General features: G+C 37.9%; 1 protein-coding gene across 6 annotated transcripts in view; it reads right to left on the minus strand.

The window, feature by feature from the left end:
* Positions 1-20,832, minus strand: part of rerea (arginine-glutamic acid dipeptide (RE) repeats a) — a 575,418-nt gene that overhangs the window by 166,632 nt on the left and 387,954 nt on the right. For all 6 annotated transcript variants that reach the window (XM_060851827.1, XM_060851826.1, XM_060851825.1 and 3 more), the window contains 2 exons: positions 15,628-15,752; positions 10,148-10,247 (listed from right to left, as the gene is read on the minus strand). In XM_060851827.1, the coding sequence (XP_060707810.1) occupies positions 10,148-10,247; positions 15,628-15,752 (225 nt within the window). The remainder of the gene's footprint in view (positions 1-10,147; positions 10,248-15,627; positions 15,753-20,832) is intronic.

Here is a 20,832-nt window from a genome sequence, read left to right on the forward strand (position 1 = left end):
CAATTGGAGTGAGGGTTCAAGCTCGAATAGATGTAGCTGCTCAGGAAATGACAGGGAGGGATAGAGAAAATAAACCCCAAAATAAAGCAGCAGTCCAACCAAAATTGTAATCAGAAGAAAGCAATTATAGTATGAGAGGAAGCCTGCTATATATGTAAAAAGTGGATAGCAAGAGTTTCTACAAATATTTGAAAGGGAAAAGCACAATGAAAATGGGTGTTGACCCTGCAAAGAGGAGAATGGTAGTCAATAGATAATTTAAAAAAAACGTGGATGAAATAAAAAGATATTTTGTTTTCAATCTCCACTATACAAGTTCCAAAAAAACAAAAACAATCTCCAGTCATAGATGTAAATCAGATGGTGGAAGAGAAGGAACTTAGTGAACTGGAATAAATAGGAAAGAGGTACTGAGCAAACAGAATGGGATTGTGGCCTGAAGTCACTAGGTCCAGCTAGAGTTCATCCCACGGTCTTAAAAGATGTAACAATGAGGTAAAAAATCTGCAGGTGAAATTTCCAAAATCTGCTAGATAACTCAATTCAAGAGATGAAGGCAGAAAAAGGAAACCATTATACATGGGAATTTAGAAAAATTCCAAGTAACCAGTACATAAAGGAAATCATGACGAACTAATTTATTTGAGTTCTTTGAATGAGTAACAAGCACTGTTGATACAGGGGAGCCTGCGGACCTACTTTACTTGTATTTCCAGAAGGCATATGACAAGGAGCTACATAAAAGATTTTTGTGCAGAGTAGGAGCTCATGGTGTACAAGATTTACTGACTTAGATGCAATGGCGCAGTAAATAAACTTGCAGATGACACAGACAGGTAGGAAGAGGACACAGGAGAATGCATATGATACAGACAGCTGAGATCAGGTGTTCCAGTGCATAAATCACAATGTTTCTATATAAATACAACAAGTAATTAAAAAGATTAATGGAATGCTACTCTTTATTATGAGAGGAACTGAACATAAAAGTAAAGGGGTTATTCTTCTGTTGCATGAGGCACTAGTGACCCCACATTTTGAGCACTGTGTACACTCCTCACCTCCCTATTTAAAGATAGATGCATTTGTTTTGGAGGCAGTTCAAAGGAGGCTTACTAGATTGATACCTGGAAGGAATGAGTCATCTTATGAGGATAGGCTAGACAGACTGGACTTGCTTTCACTGGAGTTGAGAAAAGATAGGTTGTTTGAAGTGCACAAGACCCTGAACAATCTTGAAAAGGTGGATGTGGAAAGAATGTTTCCTTTTGGAGCGAGTCTGCAATGAGGACTTAAAAACAAAAAATGAAGGGTCTCTCTTTTAGGACAGAGATTAGGAAAAATAATTTCTCTAACAGTTGAACAACGTGGAATTCTCTTCTACGAGGAGAATGCGGGTAAGTGGAGTTGAAATGCCCATCAGCCATGATTGAATGGCGGAGTGGACTCGATGGGCCGAATGGCCTTACTTCCACTCCTATGTCTTATGGTCTTATTCTGCCTGAAAAGGTGGTGTCAAGGAATGTTTTTAAGATAAAGTCAATAGATTCTTGTTCGACAACGAATCAAATGTTCATGAGGCTAGGTAGGAATGTGGAATTTGATACACAATTAGATCAGTTGTCGCTTTATTGAATGTTGGAGCAGGCTTGAGAAGCCAAATTACTTCAGCTCCTTTGTTGGTCAGCTGTGGTTTTCCATTCCTCCATTTGTTTGCATATGATCTCTGTACAAAAATGTTTGTAAATCCACAGACCGAGACTATGTCCAAAGTCAGAGGAGATAAAGTTATTTATACAGCCAGGTCTACGAAGGGTGAAACACATTTTCATAGAAAGTGTATTGGAAATCTAGAATGCTCTCCTTCCAAAATCAGAAGTCACACAAGGCCAGGTTATAGTCCAACAGGTTTATTTGGGAAAAAAAAACAAGCTTTTGGAGCATAGGCCCTTCTTCACTCCTTCCAAAAGACAGATCAATTGAAAAGCTGAAACCTGAAATGGTTAGATTTTTATTCAGCAAGGCTATCAAGAGATTCAATGCCAAGAGGGGCAGATGAAGATATCAGTCAGGCATGATCTAATTGAAAGGCAAAGTAATTTGAAATGCCTACTTCTAGCTCTATAATGCGTAGAAATGGAAGACCTCAACTTCAAGAGCCAGACTTCTATCAGAAACAAGCACATAGATGTAGTGGGCTGCTAGAATCCATGAAATCATCAAGGACAGTGACTTTATGAAAGAATAGAGAAAGAATGTTTCTTTCAAAGTTGCAAAAAAAATGTGTGCTCGTCACTTTAAAACCCTCACTTGGAGCAGTTTACAGATGACCTTGCTTGTAGGTGTTACTTAATCAAAAGCAACCATATTCTGCAATGTGCTAAGTAAACCTAAATGCAGCACAAAACGTTCAGCTCTGGCTTCAAAATAACCCTATGGAAAAGTGAACAATCCAAAACTTTATCAAGAAGTGGATTGTTTGCAATCTGGATTTAATTAATAAATTGAAGAATTTCTGTTGGCACTGACATAACATTTTAGGCGGTAATCAAATCAAACTTTGCCTTTTCTTATAGCTCTGGTTTGCCTCATCATATGCACCACCCATGGGCTACAGAATTGGGGGCTTGAAGAAATCTGCAACCAATCTTCAACAAGTTCCATCTGGAAAGTGTCTACTGGCACGAGTACAAGAAAGATGATTTTTTTTTCCTTCTCCTCTTCCTCCAACTGCCCTTGAAGCACCTGGACTTTGCTTGATACAGCAGCACAGTTGCAATTGGCAACACTGCGTTGGGCTTGGAAGTACATACTTAACTCGGGCTGCTGTTGATTTCCACGAATGTAGAATTAATCTATGTGCAATCATCAGTAAAGTGAGGGAAATATCCGTCAAGAATGTATCAGTTGACACTGCACCAGAACCAAGATCGTTTGATTCTGGACACCATTATGACTTTAAACTGGATTGGGATGCAAATAAGACCTGAATGCCAGGGGCAGATGGGAGTAACAATCCTGAACATTGAGACAACATTTAGCTGATAGCATCAAAGGGTCACGAGTAAAAATGGGAGTCAAATAGGATACTCTCCAGCAATCAGAATTATAAATGACACAAAGGAAAATGGTAATTGGCCGTTGCAGATCAACTACTGCACTATGAGAGTTTCTCAGAAAAACGTTCACAGTCCCAATGTTTTCAGCTACCTCTTCAATAATGTTTCACTCCTCATAAGATTAAGAGTGAGGCATGCAATTTCTTATTTCTTGGATCCATTCACCTTTCCGGTGATAATGAAGTAGCTTATCTTCCCACATCAGGACTTCCTTAAGTTAATAGATGGCAACATTCATACCTCACAAGTGCTTGATACTGATCATCTTTAACAAGACAAAGCTTGGCCGGCTCCCCCAGCATTCAAAAGCACCACACCATAAATATCTTGATATATTTAACAGATAGTTAACTTTGAAATTCATATCAATTTTGGATTAAAATGCAGAGGTCTACAATAAGCGATTAATTCCATGATCTCTCAAAGCTTCGCCATCATCAGCAACATTCAAGATAGGATTCACAACAGACACCATTTACTTTGAAAGAAACAGCTGCAACAATCAAGAAGCTTGACACCATCTTGAACAGGACAATTTGTTTGACTGCAGTAAGCAAAAACTGGAAGATGCATTACAATAACTCAATAAGGTTGTGGGAATATATCCAAGTTATGCATCTAACTTGGATATATATTGCTGCTGGCCCAAAATCTTGAAATTTCTGACTTATCATCATCACATGCACTTCAAGTCATTAGGAATGGACAATTAATGCAGTGTTTCCCACATCCCAAGAACAACTGATGACAATGGCTTACAAAGATGAGAATGCTTTCATAGCCAAAGCAATAATTTGCAATGTCTAAATATCAAAGTACATTATTTATGAAATGTTCAAAATGGTTACTTGCTTAGGAATGCTTAGGTGAGCAGAGAAACATTTCACAAATCCAACTGCAGGAGCCCACTCCACTGGTGCAACCATGATGGAGTGCCACCATTTTAAAAGTTAATAATCAATCTTAAATTTCTGCAACAGTCATCTGCATGATATGGGCAGGCAGCCATGGATGTATGGGTGCATTAAATATTCCTCTCTATCGCTCACTGAATGACACAGCAAGGATTCTAGCACAGGACACAGCAGGGATATACCTGTATTATGCTGAGGTATGTCTTGGTTTGTAGGCTTTTCAAGGTAAATTAAACAAATACGATTCTGTTCAGTTGAATGATTTACCAGAAAATTTTAACCATTGCTCTCAACAGGAGAGGCAAATCTTGGATGGAAATTCTACTTGTTATTTCATTAAAGTATTCCTATCTTTAGTTTAAAAATATAGCAGTTTTGCAATGTAATAAATATGACTTCAAATAAAATTCAATATTCAAAAACAAGAGCCTTGTTTTAATTTTATTTTTAAAGATATAAATCTTACCCCTTCTCCCAACCCTAGTTATTTGTCTTCCATTCTGTTTCTGAGCTTCCTTAAATCAGTACTACCCATGACCAAGAAAATTTTGTTGACCACCACTTTTTTAGCTTAAGGCAGGGGGCATACTCTGTGCATTGAAGGCAGTTCTTGCATCCAGCACTAAATGGATGCAGTACTAAAATAAGAGATATATGTCAACAGAGCTGACTCAAATGCTGATCATGAAAAGGCAAATTGAAAATATCAAATATTTAATCTCATCTAAAGTGTTCCCATTTGTGATTAAATGAACAGCAAATCTGGGAGGGGTGTAATATCACAGCAAATAGAGAGGGAAATACTAACTGCAACATAACACAAACTCAAACTAGCAGTTTAATCAACATGTTTATGCTGATAATTTGCTGTTTGTTTATGGTAAAACAAAAATTGTAGTGTGAAGTTTAAGAGTGACTTCTTGAATGAAGAAATATTTGGCTTTTTAAAAATTTGAATGCAATCAATGTAGATATTTGGTATCTGCATCTGACTCACAGGGTCTGGATTTAACAAATAAGCGGAAATGTAATGCAAGGTGATAATAAGCATTCCTGATTTTAGTCTGGCTGTTTCAACAAAGTTCTGAGATGAGCAACATGCTTCCAAAAGGGAGGGGAATGGCAAATCCATGTAAATTCTAAACTGATTTCAGCTGGAAAATAATGAAAATAGGTTACATTTTTCCTGAGGAAAGAGGCATGAGACTTAAAAAGAAAATACATTTTTCTCCCAAACAGATGACAAAACTAGCCCGTTTTAATTACTTTGTTAAAATTAAATATGACACTGAATAATTTAGCATGCCCATTTTCATTGTGCATATCCATGTGAAGCTCAAGAACAGCTTAGTCTTTCCAGAGGCTCACTGGTCACCCCAGCACATATAGTGCATCCCAGAGACTACTCTGGAAAAGGCATATTATTAGTGTTTGCAAAACATTGGCAGCTAGCACACCAGCTTCTATTAACAATCCAGACCAAATTACCATACATTCCAATTGTGAACAACATGCATTCTAAATAGTTTTATGCTTTAACAAGCACAGGAAACTTTTTAAAATAAACTCCTTTCAGCTAAGAGGGTCAAGATTTTCAACTTCTTCCATCTTTTAATGAATGCATAGTACAGCACCAACCAGTGAAGGCATTGCAAAGAAAGATATGATTTGCTGTGTTCCCAAGACATCATTTTGAAGCCTGACATTTGATGTGGCCAGAGTGGGAAAAACAGAGGTTTTGGTGATAGAGTAGAAAAGTGTTCAATTTTCATGGAGTTTTGGAAACCTCTCTTTCCAATGACTTGGAGCAAGAATAGCATAGGGGTTAATCAGTCTGGCCATGCTTAGTATTCAAAATCACAAGACACCAGGTTTAGGATCCTGAGTTCAGAGGGGAAGGAACCTGAGCTGGAATTAGAAATTAAAACATCGGTGAATTAATCTGAAAAGGCAGAGGTAGCAGAGTTTAGATAAGAAATAACTGAGTTTAGCAAGGCTAGATGTATATTTAATGCAAAGACCCTGAGAAGCAAGATAGGTGAGCTGAGGGCACAGATTGGCACATGGGAAGATGATGTCTTAACTACAGCTGAGACTTGGCTAAAAGATAGTGAGAGGAATAGGGAGGAAATGAGGGTCACAGCTGATCAAGGAATTAATTATAGCAGTGAGGAAGGATGATATCGTGGAAGAATCATCAAATAAGGTCATATGGACAGAGGTTAAAAAACATGAAAGAGTCAACATACTACAGATTATGTACTGTAAGCCACCAAACAGTCTAGGAGAGATTGGGGAAGAACTTTTGTAGCGAGTATGCAGCAAGCCTAACAAGGGAGGAGTTCCCCATACTTGTATATCAAGGCATATCAACAGACGAGCACTGTGATAGTCGTGACTGTAACTTAATTAAATGCAGGATCTACTTATGGAACAAGTTAATGATGGGCCAGAAATAAAAAATTTTAATTGATAAAAAGCTAAGTTTACTAAGAATGTACACAATTTGGCCCAAGCACACCATAAACAGCAGCTTGCTGAAAGAACTGTCAGAGCAGATCTGGGGGAGGTACACACGGCAAATATGTTCCCATAATGACAAAGGGTGGGGCCAAGATTGGAGATCCTGGAAATGGTAAGGGACATGAGAGTTAGCATCTAACTTGCACATCTCTGCACAGTTAAACTGTGGGAGGAAACACATGAAGACATAGACAGTCACCTCAGCCATGCTAACTGTGCCATCTTTTTAAATTCATATGACCTCTCTCATAGTATCATAGAATCATTAGTGTGGAAAGAGGCAATGTGGCTTATCAAGTCTGTCCCAATCCTCTGAAGAAGATCTCACCCACAGCCTGTCCCCCATTCTATCCCTGGAACCCTGCTTTACCAAAGCTACTCTACTTAACCTGCACATCTTTGGATTGTGGGAGGAAACTCACACAGACGTGAGAAGAATGTGCAAACATCACAGATGATGCTGGAATCAAACTGCTGTGAGGCAGCACTAACCACTGAGGCACCATTCCGCACAAACTATAAACTCACTCAACCTGTGTCTCACTCTGGGCGTGACGCATCCTTCCAGACTGTCCAAAGTTTACTGGTAAGATTATGAGGGGTGTAGATAGGATGCTGTTGTTTCCATCAGTGTGGGAGTCAATAATAAAGGGATAGGATTAACATAAACTATAAAGGGTTGAGAGAGGAGTTAAGAAGAATTATTTTTTTCCACTGAGGATGGTAGGAGTCTAGGCCTCACTGCATGAAAAGGTGGTTAGATCAGAAACACCCAGATTTTAAGCAGTATTTAAATATACACTTGCATTGTCACAGCCTCCAGATCATGGGCCAAAAGCTGAAAAATTGGACTACTATAGTCAGATCTTTGTTGATTGGGTACAGATACAATGGACCCAATGATTTCTTCTGTGCTGTAAATGAATATGTGTAACGGCAATTAATATATGGTTGGAGCTTTGCTGCACAAGAGCTCACAATTTCAGAATGACATCATCATGACCCACAGTTTGGGAAGCTCTGCAGAGTGAATTTGAAAGGTTTTCCTGAGTGATGTAAATATTGAATATATAGATTTGTCAAGAAATACAGATTAATTCAAAGGTTGAGTTTAGAAAAGAAGGATGTAGAAATGCATTAGCAAGAATGACATTGAGAAGGCAGTGGCAGAAACAACTGTGTAAAGGAGCAAGTCTGGACTGGAATCAATGTAGAGAAATGAAATAGGAACTACTAAGAGACATGCACAGAAAGGATTTTAGTAGCTGACAGATTATGACCAAATGTAAGTTCAAATACAGAAAACTAAATCAAAGCAAATTTACGAAGCTTGTCAATGCTTGAACTATTTTGTTTTAATCCAGTTAATGCTAGTTCCAATGTGGCCCATCGTCAGCATTTTACAAACAACTGGAATTGGATTTTCTGAATACTGTAAATCTATACTCCAATTTCCAAATTACATTATTGCTCCTGCACATCATTCCCCATTGAGAGCATGCTGCCTGCCAATTCTCTCTTCAGCCACTGAGTGGATTGCAGTGTCTCCAATTTTCTTTCTCCCTCATCCCTGTGGGAAATTATGTGCCACTACTCTGCGCTTGACAGAAATACTGTGATTAGGAATTTCCTTAGTAGGCAACCAGTGTAATGACATACCCTACCAGCCTTTGAAGTACAACAATATTATATATCCCATTTTTCACAACACTTCGACTGAAGGAGTCAATATCACTCAGTTGTCATAGCACTGTGGAAAAAATACATTCTGACTGGCTTTAATAGCATGAATTTTGAAAACTGGCACTGACATTTATTGAGAAAGAAAGAATTGGTAAATTATTCATGAAAAAGGTGTATATTTTTCAGCTTTTCCTTAAATGCAAACATTTAGCCAGCATTCAGAGCGCATCCATGATGGAACCTTGAAACAAAAGGTCATAATTTTCATTAAGGGCCATACTGTAAGAGGTAGGGAGGAGCACATTTTTAAAATAAGTTCCCAAGCAAAAAAAAAAGCATGCTTAAAAATGTACGTTTTGCCATAATACAATTTTTAAGGTCCCTTTGAGAGCTCAGGTTAAAATATAATCAGCTATAATCTTGAGGTATCCATTATCTTCTTTTTCTCTAGCTAGCAAAGTCTATTCACTGAGAATTTCAGAAAAATATAAATGAATTGATCCAATGCATCTTATACAATTACAGCAGTTTGAATATTTGTCATATAAATCACGATTGGAAGAATACATTTATTACATTTCAGAATACAGCTGAATGACATTTCTCATTTTCTGTCCCTCATAGCTATCTTTCACAATTAACATTAAATTCCATCGCTTTCTGCCGCAGTCTGCCATTACATAAATAAAACATTGTGGTAGTGAGCTGCCAGCTTTGATTTATACAACGTGCTGCAGTAAAATTGATGAAGTTCTCATCATGCTTTCATAACTTTCTAAGAATTAGCAATGTATATCATATAACACTTCATAGAAATGTATCAACATCAAAATCGATAGTTGGAGAGGATTTAAAATGTAGACACATATTTTGATTGTTCATAGTTTTAATATCCACTGTTTTAAAAAAAACATTTTCTGGTTATTAAATGGTCGACATTTTCCACGTCCTTCAACATTCAGAGCCAACATTTATTCAGTATGCAATTTCCACGAGTGCCTCACTTTGCATCTGAAAACAGAATCATACAAGGCTCCTCCTCAGCAAATGGATGCTAGCTCTATTAAAGTGCCCAACTTTGATTCCAAAACTTAAGCCTTTTTGTACCAAAGCTTTCCATAACTCATTATGTTAGGGCACAATTTTAAGATGGAACAGTATCAGAAAGCAATCAATATTAATAACCAGGAAATTACAGCAATTCTTTTTCATTTTAATAGCTATTCAATGAGTATTCAAGTAAATACATTGTGTACATTTATTCAAATTCAAAGGTATGAACTTGAATACAAGTTTTACATTAAACTTCGCAATTTCAAAACTTAAGGAAATAAAAGGAGCATTGTATTAGAGCTGATAACCATCTTTTTGAGGACAGGACTTATTTAATTCAAGGTGGGGAAGTCAAGAAATTTGTGTTCTTTTGTTCTTTTCTGGGATGTGAGCATAACTGGCAAGGTTAGTGTTTATTGTCTGCTCTAAGTGCCCTTGAACTAAGTGTTTTGCTGGATCAATTCAGAGTGCACTTAAGAGTCAAACATATCACTGTGGTTCTGGTTTCACATCTATGCCAGAGCTAGTAAGGAAGGCAGACTTTTCCTTTCAATTCCAAATTAATTGAATTTAAATTCCACCAGCTGCCATGGTGGAGCTTGAACTCTATGTATCCTGGGTTTCTGGATTAATAAACCAATGACATTACCACGATGGCACCATCTCTGGCTCAGGATTTTAAAGGACTTGGAAAACATAGGCCAATTAATAACCAGAAAAATGCACATTGAAAAGTGGTATGCCTTTTCAATTTTATAATCTATTTGCTAAAATAATTTGGAGGTCATTGCTTTAAGCAATGACACTATGTCACATCTGGAGCTCAGCAAATTGCCTAATGCAAAGGAAACTTACAGTATTTAAAGCATTTACTGTTGTATCATCACGAGATGCTGCAAGACAGCCATCTTCTGTAGATCCACCATCACACATCCCTGCAAAGGCAGCCATACTCCTACATGGAAACACATTTTGCATTATTCCGAATATAAAAAAAAATTGAAATAGGAAATTATAATGCAAATACTGCAAAGTAAAACACCCCTTCTAATATTCAGCTTCAGGTGAGTTAATACTTCTGCAATTACACAAAAGGTTTACATTTGCATGGCACTTTTGTATAATGTACCAAGACAATTCACAAAGGGACTGAAAAAGGAATTATACCAGTAAGCCTTGTAAAGATCAATTAGGCCAAACCCAAGAATATAGTTTGGCCTAAAAGGAATATCTTAAAAGAGAAAAGTGAGATAGAGAAATAAAGAGACATAGGTGGGGAATTTCAGAACTTGCAGCCTAAGCAACTGTAGGCATTGAACACAATGGTGGGACAATTAAAATTCTGTCAGGCAATTTCATGATTAGTGAAGCACCTGGGTAATTTGTCAGCAGCAAATATTTTATCAACATAGCTGACTTCTTACAGAGCTCACACATTATTTAATTGGTATGTGAAAGTATTTTAAATATCTCTATGTTTGCTATTATAATAGCCAACCTCATTGTACCATTGTTGGCTCTGCTGCATGGAGGAGGAGATAATGAGCAGGAATGCTATAGTAACAGGAAATTCAATAGTAAGGGGAACAGATGATGGTTCTGTGGCTGCAAGCAAGACTCCAGAATGGTACATTGCCTCCTGAGTGCTAGAGTCACAGGACATTGTGAATTGCAAGGGTGAGTAGCCAGTGGTTGTGATATGCATAGGCATTAAATGACAAAAGAGAGGAGGTCCTGAAAGTAGAATATAGGGAGGTAGGAAGTACATTAGAAAATAGGACCTCAGATTATATCTCAGGATTGCTACCAATGCCACATCGCAGTCAGAATAGAAATAACATGCTATATTAATGGCTACATGGCTGTACAGATGGTGCAAGGGGGAGGGTTTCAGATTCCTGGGGCATTGCACCTGATGGCATCAGGACAAACTGAATCAGTTACACTTGGGCAGGACTGGAACTTATGTCCTACAGGATGTATTTGAAAGTGTGGTTGAGGAGGTATAAAATAAAATGGTAAGTGAATGGGAAACTATACAGGTCGATGGATGACAGAAAAATAGGAATGAAACAAAGACATATTGGGAAATAAAGTTGATGTGCAGGGAAATAAAGGCCTAGAATCAAGCAGGGCCACAGTAAAGGAGGCTAAGAATGCTAAAAGGACAAGCATTATGGATTTGTACCTTAAGGTATGGAGCATGTGCAATAAAATAGATGAAATCAGTTAAACAAACAGATTTAAATGGGTATGAAATAGTGGGGATTAAAGAAATGTTAGCAAGTTTTGAGAAGATTTGTAGCTCAGGTTGAGGTTCTGGATGTAGGTTTGTTCGCTGAGCTGGAAGGTTCATTTTCAGACATTTCGTCACCAAAGCTTCATCCAGAGGCTCATTGAAGATGTTACCTAGTATGATGATGAAACATCTGAAAATGAATCTTCCAGCTCAGCGAACAAACCTACATCCACTAAAGAGATGTGGCTGCAGGGCGGTCAGGAGTAGGAACAGAATATCGAGCAGGTTTCAGTTTTTAGAAAGGTCAGACAAAATGGGAAAAAGGAGGTGGATTAGAACAGTTGTTTAAAAAGAAAATTAATGTGATTGCGAGAAGGATATTAGCTCTGGTGAAGTATAATCTGTATTGGTTGAGCTTAGAAAACGAAGGAGCAGAAAATGTCAGGAGAGGTTTTTTTAAACCTTCAAACTGCAGCTGTAATATTGACAGAAATTAGAGATTCAAGTAATAATAGCATGACTGTAATTATGAATAAAGTCAATCTCCATATAATTTGAACAAATGAAATCAGTAGCAACACTGTAGAGGAGGAATTGTTGGAGTATATAAGGGATAATTTTTCAAATAAATATGTTGAGGAACCAACTTGACAAAGGCCGCTCTTGGCTAGGTATTGTGCAACAAGGAAGGGATAACTGCTAATCTAGTTGTGCATGGGCCCTTAGGGAAGAGAGAACACAATAGGAAAGAATTTTACATTCAGGTAGAGAGCGATATAGTTGTTACTGAGACTAGAATCCTGAATTTAATTCAAGGAAATCATGATGGAATGTGGTGCGACTAGCAATGATATATTAAAGACTTTTGTTTCAAGGGATGACAATAGATAGGTAAACATGCAAAGAATGTGTGGCCAAACTGCAAAACCTATTCAACCCAGCATAACATAAAAATAAAATGGGAAATGTAGCCACACTGCGGGTAACAAGGAAAATTAGGGATAGTTACAAATTGACCATTAAAGTATAAAACCTTAGGATTGGGACAGTTTAGATTCCAGAAAATGAAGACAAATGTACTGATTAAGGGGGAGAAATCGGAGCATAATAACAAACCTGAAGGGGCATACAGACTGACAATAAAAGCTTCTATAGATTTATGAAGAGAAGAAGGTTAGCAAAGATGTATATAGGTGCCCTACAGTCAGAAACAGGAGAATTTGTAATGGAATGGGAAGAAAGAGATGGTGGACAAATTAAGTATGTACTTTAGTTCTGTCTTCTCAAACGAAGACACAAATAAGATCCCAAAATTATAGGGGAGCACAGGATCTAATCAGAAGGAGGAACCACAAGAAATTAATGTTAGTAATGGAACAATGTTGTGGAAACTAACAGGATTAAAAGGCAGGTAAATCCCTAGTGCCTGATAGACTTTAATAAGTGGCCCTTGAAATAGCAGATGTGCTAGTGGTCTTCTTCTAAAATTCTACAAGCACAGGAACAGTTCCTATGGATTGGAAGGTAGCTAACACGACCCCAATGTTTACAGAGACAGGCAGAAAGAAAACAGTGAATTATAGACTGACTACCTTGACATTTCCAGTGGGAGAAATGTTAGAATCAGTTATAAAAGATGTAACAGCACAGCACTTGGAAGATAATAACCAAATCAAACAGTCAGCATTGATTTACAAAAGGGATGCCATGCTTAACAAATCTGCTAAAATTTAACCAGTAGACTGTATGAGGAGAGCCAGTGGATATGGTTTACTTACATTTTCAGAAGTCTTTTGGTAAGGTCCCACATAAGGGATTTGTATGCAAAATTAAAGCACATGGTATTGGAGATCATGTACTGAAATGGACTGAGAACTGGTTGGACCACAAGAATAAAAGGGTCTTTTACCAAAGGGCAGTCAGTGATGAGTGGGATAATTAATTATTTAGATAAGGAAAAAAATGCGTTATGTTTCCAAATCTGTAGATGATACAAAGCTGAGTGGAAGGGTATGTAGCCAGGAGGATACAGATAAACCTCAGCATGATTTGGACAAGTGGGCAATATATGGCAGATGAAAATGTGGATAAGTGTGATTATCCATTTTGGTAGCAAAGATAGGCAGGCAAATGATCTGAATGGCAATAGATTGGGAAAACAGGAGGTGCAACAAGACCTGGAGGCCCTCATACACCAATTGCTGAAAATAAGCATGCCAATGCAGTATGCAAAAAAAAGGCAGCGAATGGCACATTGGCCTTCATAGCAAGAGGATTCAAGTACATCTGCAGGGATGCCTTGCTGTTATTGTATGGGGAATTAGTAAGACCACAGCTGGAACATTGGGTGCAGATTTGATGTTTTTATCAGAGTTTGGATATTCTGGCTATTGAGGCAGTGTAAAGAAGGTTTAGCAGATTGATTCCTGGGACAGCAGGGACTGACATATTGTGAAGAGATTTATGATAATTTAGGACTATAAGTTCACAGAGAGTGGAATCTCAAAAGCCCATAAAATTCTATCATCATACAGGATAGATACAGGAAGAATGTTTTCAATGATCAGGGAGTCTAGAAACAGGGGTGACAGTGTAAGGCTAATGGGCTGACTGCTTAGGATAGAGATGAGGAGGATTCTTTTTACCCAGAGAGTGGTGAAGCTGTGGAATTATCTGCCACTGGAAAGTGTTGAGACAAAAATGTTGAGAACTTTCAAGAAAGATGCAACGTGAAGGTGCCAGTGTTGGACCAGGTGGACAAGTTAAAAATCACAACACCAGTTTATCGTCCAACTTTATTTGGAAGCACTAGCTTTCAGAGGGCTGCTCCTTCATCAGATCACTGTGGAGCAGGATCATAAGATGCAGCATTTATAGCAAAAGATCTTAGGGTCATGGACCTGAAACGATATTGATCTAGATATAGTTCTTAGGATTAAATGGATCAAAGGATATGGGGTGAAGGCAGGAGCAGAATACCGAGTTGGATGATCAGCCATGATCACACTGAATGGTGGAGCAGACTCAAAAGGGATGAATGACCTATTTTTGCTCTTACGCTTCTATAATTAACCAACAGAATAGGGAATAATTTAGCACATTGAAAGTAAAACAGTGAAGAATCAATACAAATAGTTGTATATGATTATTCCTCATCACATCAAACCAAAAACTGTAACTTGCATTTTTCCCCTCTTTTGCTTTTGAGACTCCCAAGTTAGATAGAGATCAGTTGCAAGAAAGTTACCTGTTCCCCTAATCCTCCCATTCCAGGGCCCTGGAGCCAATTATGACCTCCCTACTGTTTGCCCAATAGGTTGGTGAACTCCATGCACAACAGGGATAGATCAGGGCTTTTGTGGTGCAGTTGTAATGGCTACCTCTGGGCCACAAAGCCTTGATTCAAGTCCCACTAGCTCCAGAGGCATGTCACAGCTTCACTGAATTGTAGATTATATCTACCCAGAACATGGACTGAATGTTGAACCTTCCCATCTGCCATTCCCATCAACCGTCAGTTGGTTCTTCTCCCTCTACCACCATCTTTTCCTCCAACAAAAATCGTGGCTATCTAATTCCTATCAGTGCAAGCTTGGTTGTATTGGGGTCCACTCAGTATTTATTTACAATGACAACTGTAAATGTTAATTTCTACTTACCCAATCATGAACATAAGGAACAATCTAGCAATTATGTCCACCATTGAAAAGACTATTTCTATACAATGAAACAGCTCCCCACCTTCTGCAATCCAGTTCTACAGAATGCTGAATGGAATTGTCTCAGTGATGCCTTTCACATAATTAGCAACAGAGGGCATGTGCAAAAGCCAAGATCACGTTTCCTTCTCAATTTATTGTTGATGGAACATAGCAAAGTTGGGGGGGGGGGGGGGGGGGGGGGGGGGGGGGGGGAAAGAGAGAAGAGAATTGTCCCCCAAAATTGCATAGGTGAGGAAAACAGCTTCTAACAGCAAAACTAAATTAATCCATTATTCAATACATACCTAATAATCAAGTATTTATAATTGCATTTTCTTGCATGCAAATAAAACAAAATGTTGACTGGAGAGATGAAGGTTTGAGCACATTCTTACCTGGCAGCTCTTAGGTACATCAGAAGATCACAATCATTGACACCTGGCGTCCAGACCAGCTCCTCGTGTTCAGTTACCATTTCACCAGTGGACAGGGGAACAGGCTTCAATTCTGGAAGTTTAGCCTAAAAAAAATGTTTAATTAAAGAAGTTTTTCAACCAAAAGTAGAAGAGCTTCTTGAACAGGAATAATCTAAACCAAAGAAACTCTCAGAACAAATACAAAATATATGCAAACAAAGTGGGTCAAAAAAAGGCAAGAAAACAAAATGATCAATTCACAGAATAATTAACAATGAGGATGGTTATTTGGCCAATCTTAGGTTATTCATTTAGAAAAAGGACAAAGTTCCCCATGGTAGGACCCATTTTGATCTTAAATGAATCCAAGGTCTTTGACTCGACCAGTTCATTTGAGATTCTGTTCCTGCTGTTGATCACTCATGTCGGAAGAACATTATATCATCCACAATTTTCCTTCAAATATAATGAACGTGTGACCCTTTGACCTTCTCGAGAATCCAACAGCACAGAGACAGTTCCTTCTGCATAAAGTAATTTCCTGTATTATTGTTGGCACAAGATGTACTACATTTCAAACGTTAAAATCTCCTTTGCATCCTTTCAAAGGGTAAATAATCCCAAGGTTTTCTGATCCTTCCTTACAGTTCTGAAATCTGCCACTCTTTGGTTCTTTCTGGCTGTGTAGTTTTACCAGGGAATTTTAGACTCTGATCATGACTTCTTCGGACTTTTATTCTACATACATACAAACAATGGCAGACAGAAAATGATCCTTTGGCCCATCCATTTAGTCCCACATAATTTCCTAACTCCTACTTTACAACCAAATACCAGGCATTTCTTCAGAATGATCTGTGAACTAGGAGTGTGTACAAGATGACATGCAATCCCCCTTTAATCTTCGAGTCATTTCAATTTAAAAAGTAACCCATAGTTTAACTTTATGTTTTAAACAAAATAAAATGTTAATTTACAACAAAACTACGAATGAAATTTAATTCCATAAGAAGTGGTTTACTATTGTCTATATTATTTAAAGTAAGAAGGATAAAGTTACTTTTGAAGTTTGAAAATTAGGTCAATACCAAATATTGTTCCAGGCCTAGCTTGCTTTAGCATTTTCTTTTTGAAGTGAAGGAGTTGAAACTTGAAGTCAGATTCTGCAAATATGACTGCCCCTCTTGTTGAATAGGTAGAACTTGCCTCTGTCAATGGACTTAGTAGGTACAACAGCTTCAGGGTGCAAGCAAAGACCCTTTTGACAATGCTATAACCACTTAAAGATTTTTAGTAGAAGAGAGTGAGGGGTTCTGGGCAATATTCTTTGCAACTTGCACTGCCAAACAGATAAACTAACTCTCACTTACTGTTTACAGTTAGTTCAGCCAAGTGTGGTGATTGGAGCTTTCTTCATAGATCCTCCAGAGATTTATGCACAACATGGTTTTCCCAACTAGACTTTCATACAGTTTAAAAATGGCTGGAATAATTGAGTTCCACCAGGCCCACTCAACTTCTGATCTCATTTAAGCACTAGTCCAAACGTGGGCAAAACAAACCTGAATTTCAGAGTGGAAGAGACATCAAGGCAGCATTTTATGTTCATCCTCATTGTCCTTGAACTGAATGGTTTGCAAGGCAATTATAGTGGGTGGTTCAGAGTCAACCACATTGGTGCAACTGGAATCACATGTAAGTTATACCAGCTAAGAGTGGCAGGATTCCTTCACTAAAATACCTCAGTGAAACAGATGGATTTTTACAAAAATGTTGAGTGTAATTTGATGGTCACCTGCAGGTTAAGAATTTGGCATCAAGGAGCCTTAACAAAAATTAGAGTTGCTGCAAATCGGGGAGGGTGGGGAGAGAGAGAGAGAGGTGGTACTCTACACTGGTTGGAGTCATCCCCATAGAAGTTCTTTGGAGTTGTGTTCTAGGTCTACCCACATCTAGCTGTTCCACCAATGACAAGGTCAGATGTAGGTGATGACTGCATAATGTTCAGTACTGTTTGCAACTCCTCAAATACTGAAGTAGTTTGCATTCAAATGCAGCAGAACCAGGATAACATTCAGGCCCAGCTGTTGAGTGACAAGTAACATGATTACTTTACAAGTTAAAGGCACTGACCATTTCCAAGGACAGAAATTTCAACTTATGGTGCTATCATCATTCATTCACTTACTACAAACATCATGTGGGTTACCAGTGATCAGAAACTGAGCTGGTCTAGCCATTTAAATACTGTGGCTGCAAGATCAAGGGAGAGGCAGGGACTTCTGTAGAGAATAACTCACCGTCTGACTCCTTGAAGCCTACAAGATACAGTGTCGAACGTAATAGAATACCCTCTACTTGCCTGGATATTGCAGCTCCAAACATGCTCAAAAAGCTCAATCCATTCAGGACAAAGCAACCAGCTTGACTGGCTGCTCGTTCAACACTTTCCACATTCACTCTCACCATCACCAACTTTCAGAAACAATAATGTGTACAAGATGCTCTGAAACAACTCACCAAGGCATTTTATACAGCCAAGCCCACAACCTCAAGCACCTATGAGGACAGCTGACATATGTTCACACCAACTCAGGTCACAGAGCATCCTGACTTGGAAATATATTGCCATTTCTTGCGACATGGGTATGTGACACCTACTATAGAGTTCAACACACACTGAATGTTATTGTTTCTCTGTATTATGTGTAAGTGTTGGAAGCTTACATCTGTTTTAACTTTATCCACACTTATTTCAACACCATGCACGGATGCATGCGCCACCCATTTTGCCTTCAACACATGCATGTCTTTATGTGAGAGAGTATTATCAGCTCCATCTGAAATGATCTTAAACAAGATTCACTATATCACATATGCTATTGGTATTGTACTTGAACAAATATAGTGAAGGTTTGTACAAATACAGCTTCAGCATTTCTAGATGCTATTCTGTTAAACAGCAAACTCTCCATGATGTTGGGCAGCTTTTGTTTTAAAATTGGGACAACAAAGACTCTGAAACATAAATCAAAAAAAAAGAAATTGTCATTGGCTAAACACCTGCATTTCCATGCACTACACAAGGCACGGTTAATTAGTTTTCCAGGTCACTGGTGTTTTTTGTACCAAGGAAGTGTCAGAACTTGTCTAATATTCAATCAATGATTCAAACAGCAAAAAAAAACAAAAACAACTAATGGATGACTGTATATGGGTATTTACACATTGTCTGAAAGGATAATGATCAAGGGCAAATGTATCAGTAATTCTGCATATAAAGTGTTCAGCATGGTTATATTCCTGCCTAAAAGTGTGTTTCTCTAAACATTAGGCACTACTCCTTCACTTTGCAGCGTACCTTTAGTAAACTCACTGAATATAACCTCTAATGACCTGTGGAAATAGTTATTAAGGAGAGTAACGTGATACAACCATTGCTATTAAATTAGTGCGACAATCATTATCACTGTAATCACTGTACAGACAGTTCATTGCCTTTCGGACATAAGCATTTTTTTTTAAATAGCGCAATGTTACAATTTCAAAATAGATCAACAGAAACACCAAAGTAATGCTTAAATTTAAATAACTATTTGATAGTGAGTGCAAAGACATTTTCATCATGATTTTAATACTCTATAATATCCCTTTAGTTTCATTTACAGACATCAGTCCTCAGCTGAAAACAGTATGAGTAAATTTGTGCAATTACCACACAAATTTCAAAACAAATTTAGGCATTAAACTCATTGTTTATTGCGAATGGTGTAAATGAGGAAGTACACATGCTGAGTCAAATGAAAAACAGAAATTTACACAGTCAGTTACCATAAGAAAAAGCAAGACATTGATGTCTAAACTGGCACTGGATAAACAACTGCGTGATAATGGCACAAATTTCCTTGCCATGCTTTTGTCAACTGAAACAGTTTGGTTGGTGCCTGAAACTGGAACTAAATAAGTATTAAAAACATGATAAAATTAAATCTATCTGGGACAACACACCCATCCTAGGACAAGCCAAACAGAGACACACAAGAATTCCTAGAAACATGGCATTCCAACCGAAACTCCATCAACAAACACGTTGACTTGGACCCCATACATCACCCCCTGAGAAAAAGAAAAGGAAATGACATCGCCACATGAAATGACAACACCAACCTAGGGAAACCCAAACACAAATAGAAAGTGGGCGACACCACCAGTGCTTCATTCGAAGGCTCAATGAAGATGTTACCTAGTATGGTGACGAAACGTCTGAAAACGAACCTTCCAGTTCAGCAAGCAAACCTACATCCAGAATTGCTTACTGTATACAAACTGTTCAAATTCTTTACTGAATGTGGTTTCAAATTAAACATTACTTCAGTGGACAGGTTGATCTGTTTTACAACTGTAAACATGTACCACATGAAAATAATTAAAGACTTATTTAAAAATACCATCAACGAACACAGGCTTTTAGGGTGTTAGAAAATGTAAAGCACAAAATGCTTGGAACAAAAAGATGCAAACAAAATTATCTGAAGATCGGACAAAGAATGCTGAACTTGTAGGTGTTAAGACTTCTTTCCTTCTCATCAAGAAACAATATTCTCATACGGTAACGTAAAAAGCAGGTTTAAACATTACACTGCCTTAACCTCAAATTACGACCACAATGAGGTTACTTAAAAGTTTACACTTTCCGCGCTTCTTTCTACTTTCTGACAAAACCTCTTTCATGCCTTTACAGTGTGATGAGTCCCCGCTAAATCAACCACATTTTCAGATTAGAACACCAACCACAACAATAAAAGGTTAAACAACTCAAAGGCTGAATAACGTATGTGACCTTTCTGTCAAACTCAAAAAGATCAGTTCAACCAAAACTAAAGATTAAAACTGCTTATGTGATCTAAGTTTTATTTTGGACTAAAAGTAGGCAGCAAACAACAAAGTGGTGAGTGAGGTTTGGTGTTAACACATTCGCTGCACGAAAGAGCAGCCATAAATCAAAATATTGTACGCTACAACTTGGGACCTTAAAATTTTCCTAATTCCAAAAAACAAGTCAAGAGGTTTGATGTATTAATTTGTAACTTCTATTCCTGGCATGGATGAGTTGGGCCAAAGGGCTTACAACTTTATGACTCTTCTACTCTCGTGCTTTCGCACTTATTTCTTTGTTTTCTGTTG

The sequence above is a fragment of the Hemiscyllium ocellatum genome, chromosome 37, assembly GCF_020745735.1.
Source record: "Hemiscyllium ocellatum isolate sHemOce1 chromosome 37, sHemOce1.pat.X.cur, whole genome shotgun sequence".
Taxonomy (NCBI): Eukaryota; Metazoa; Chordata; class Chondrichthyes; order Orectolobiformes; family Hemiscylliidae; genus Hemiscyllium; species Hemiscyllium ocellatum.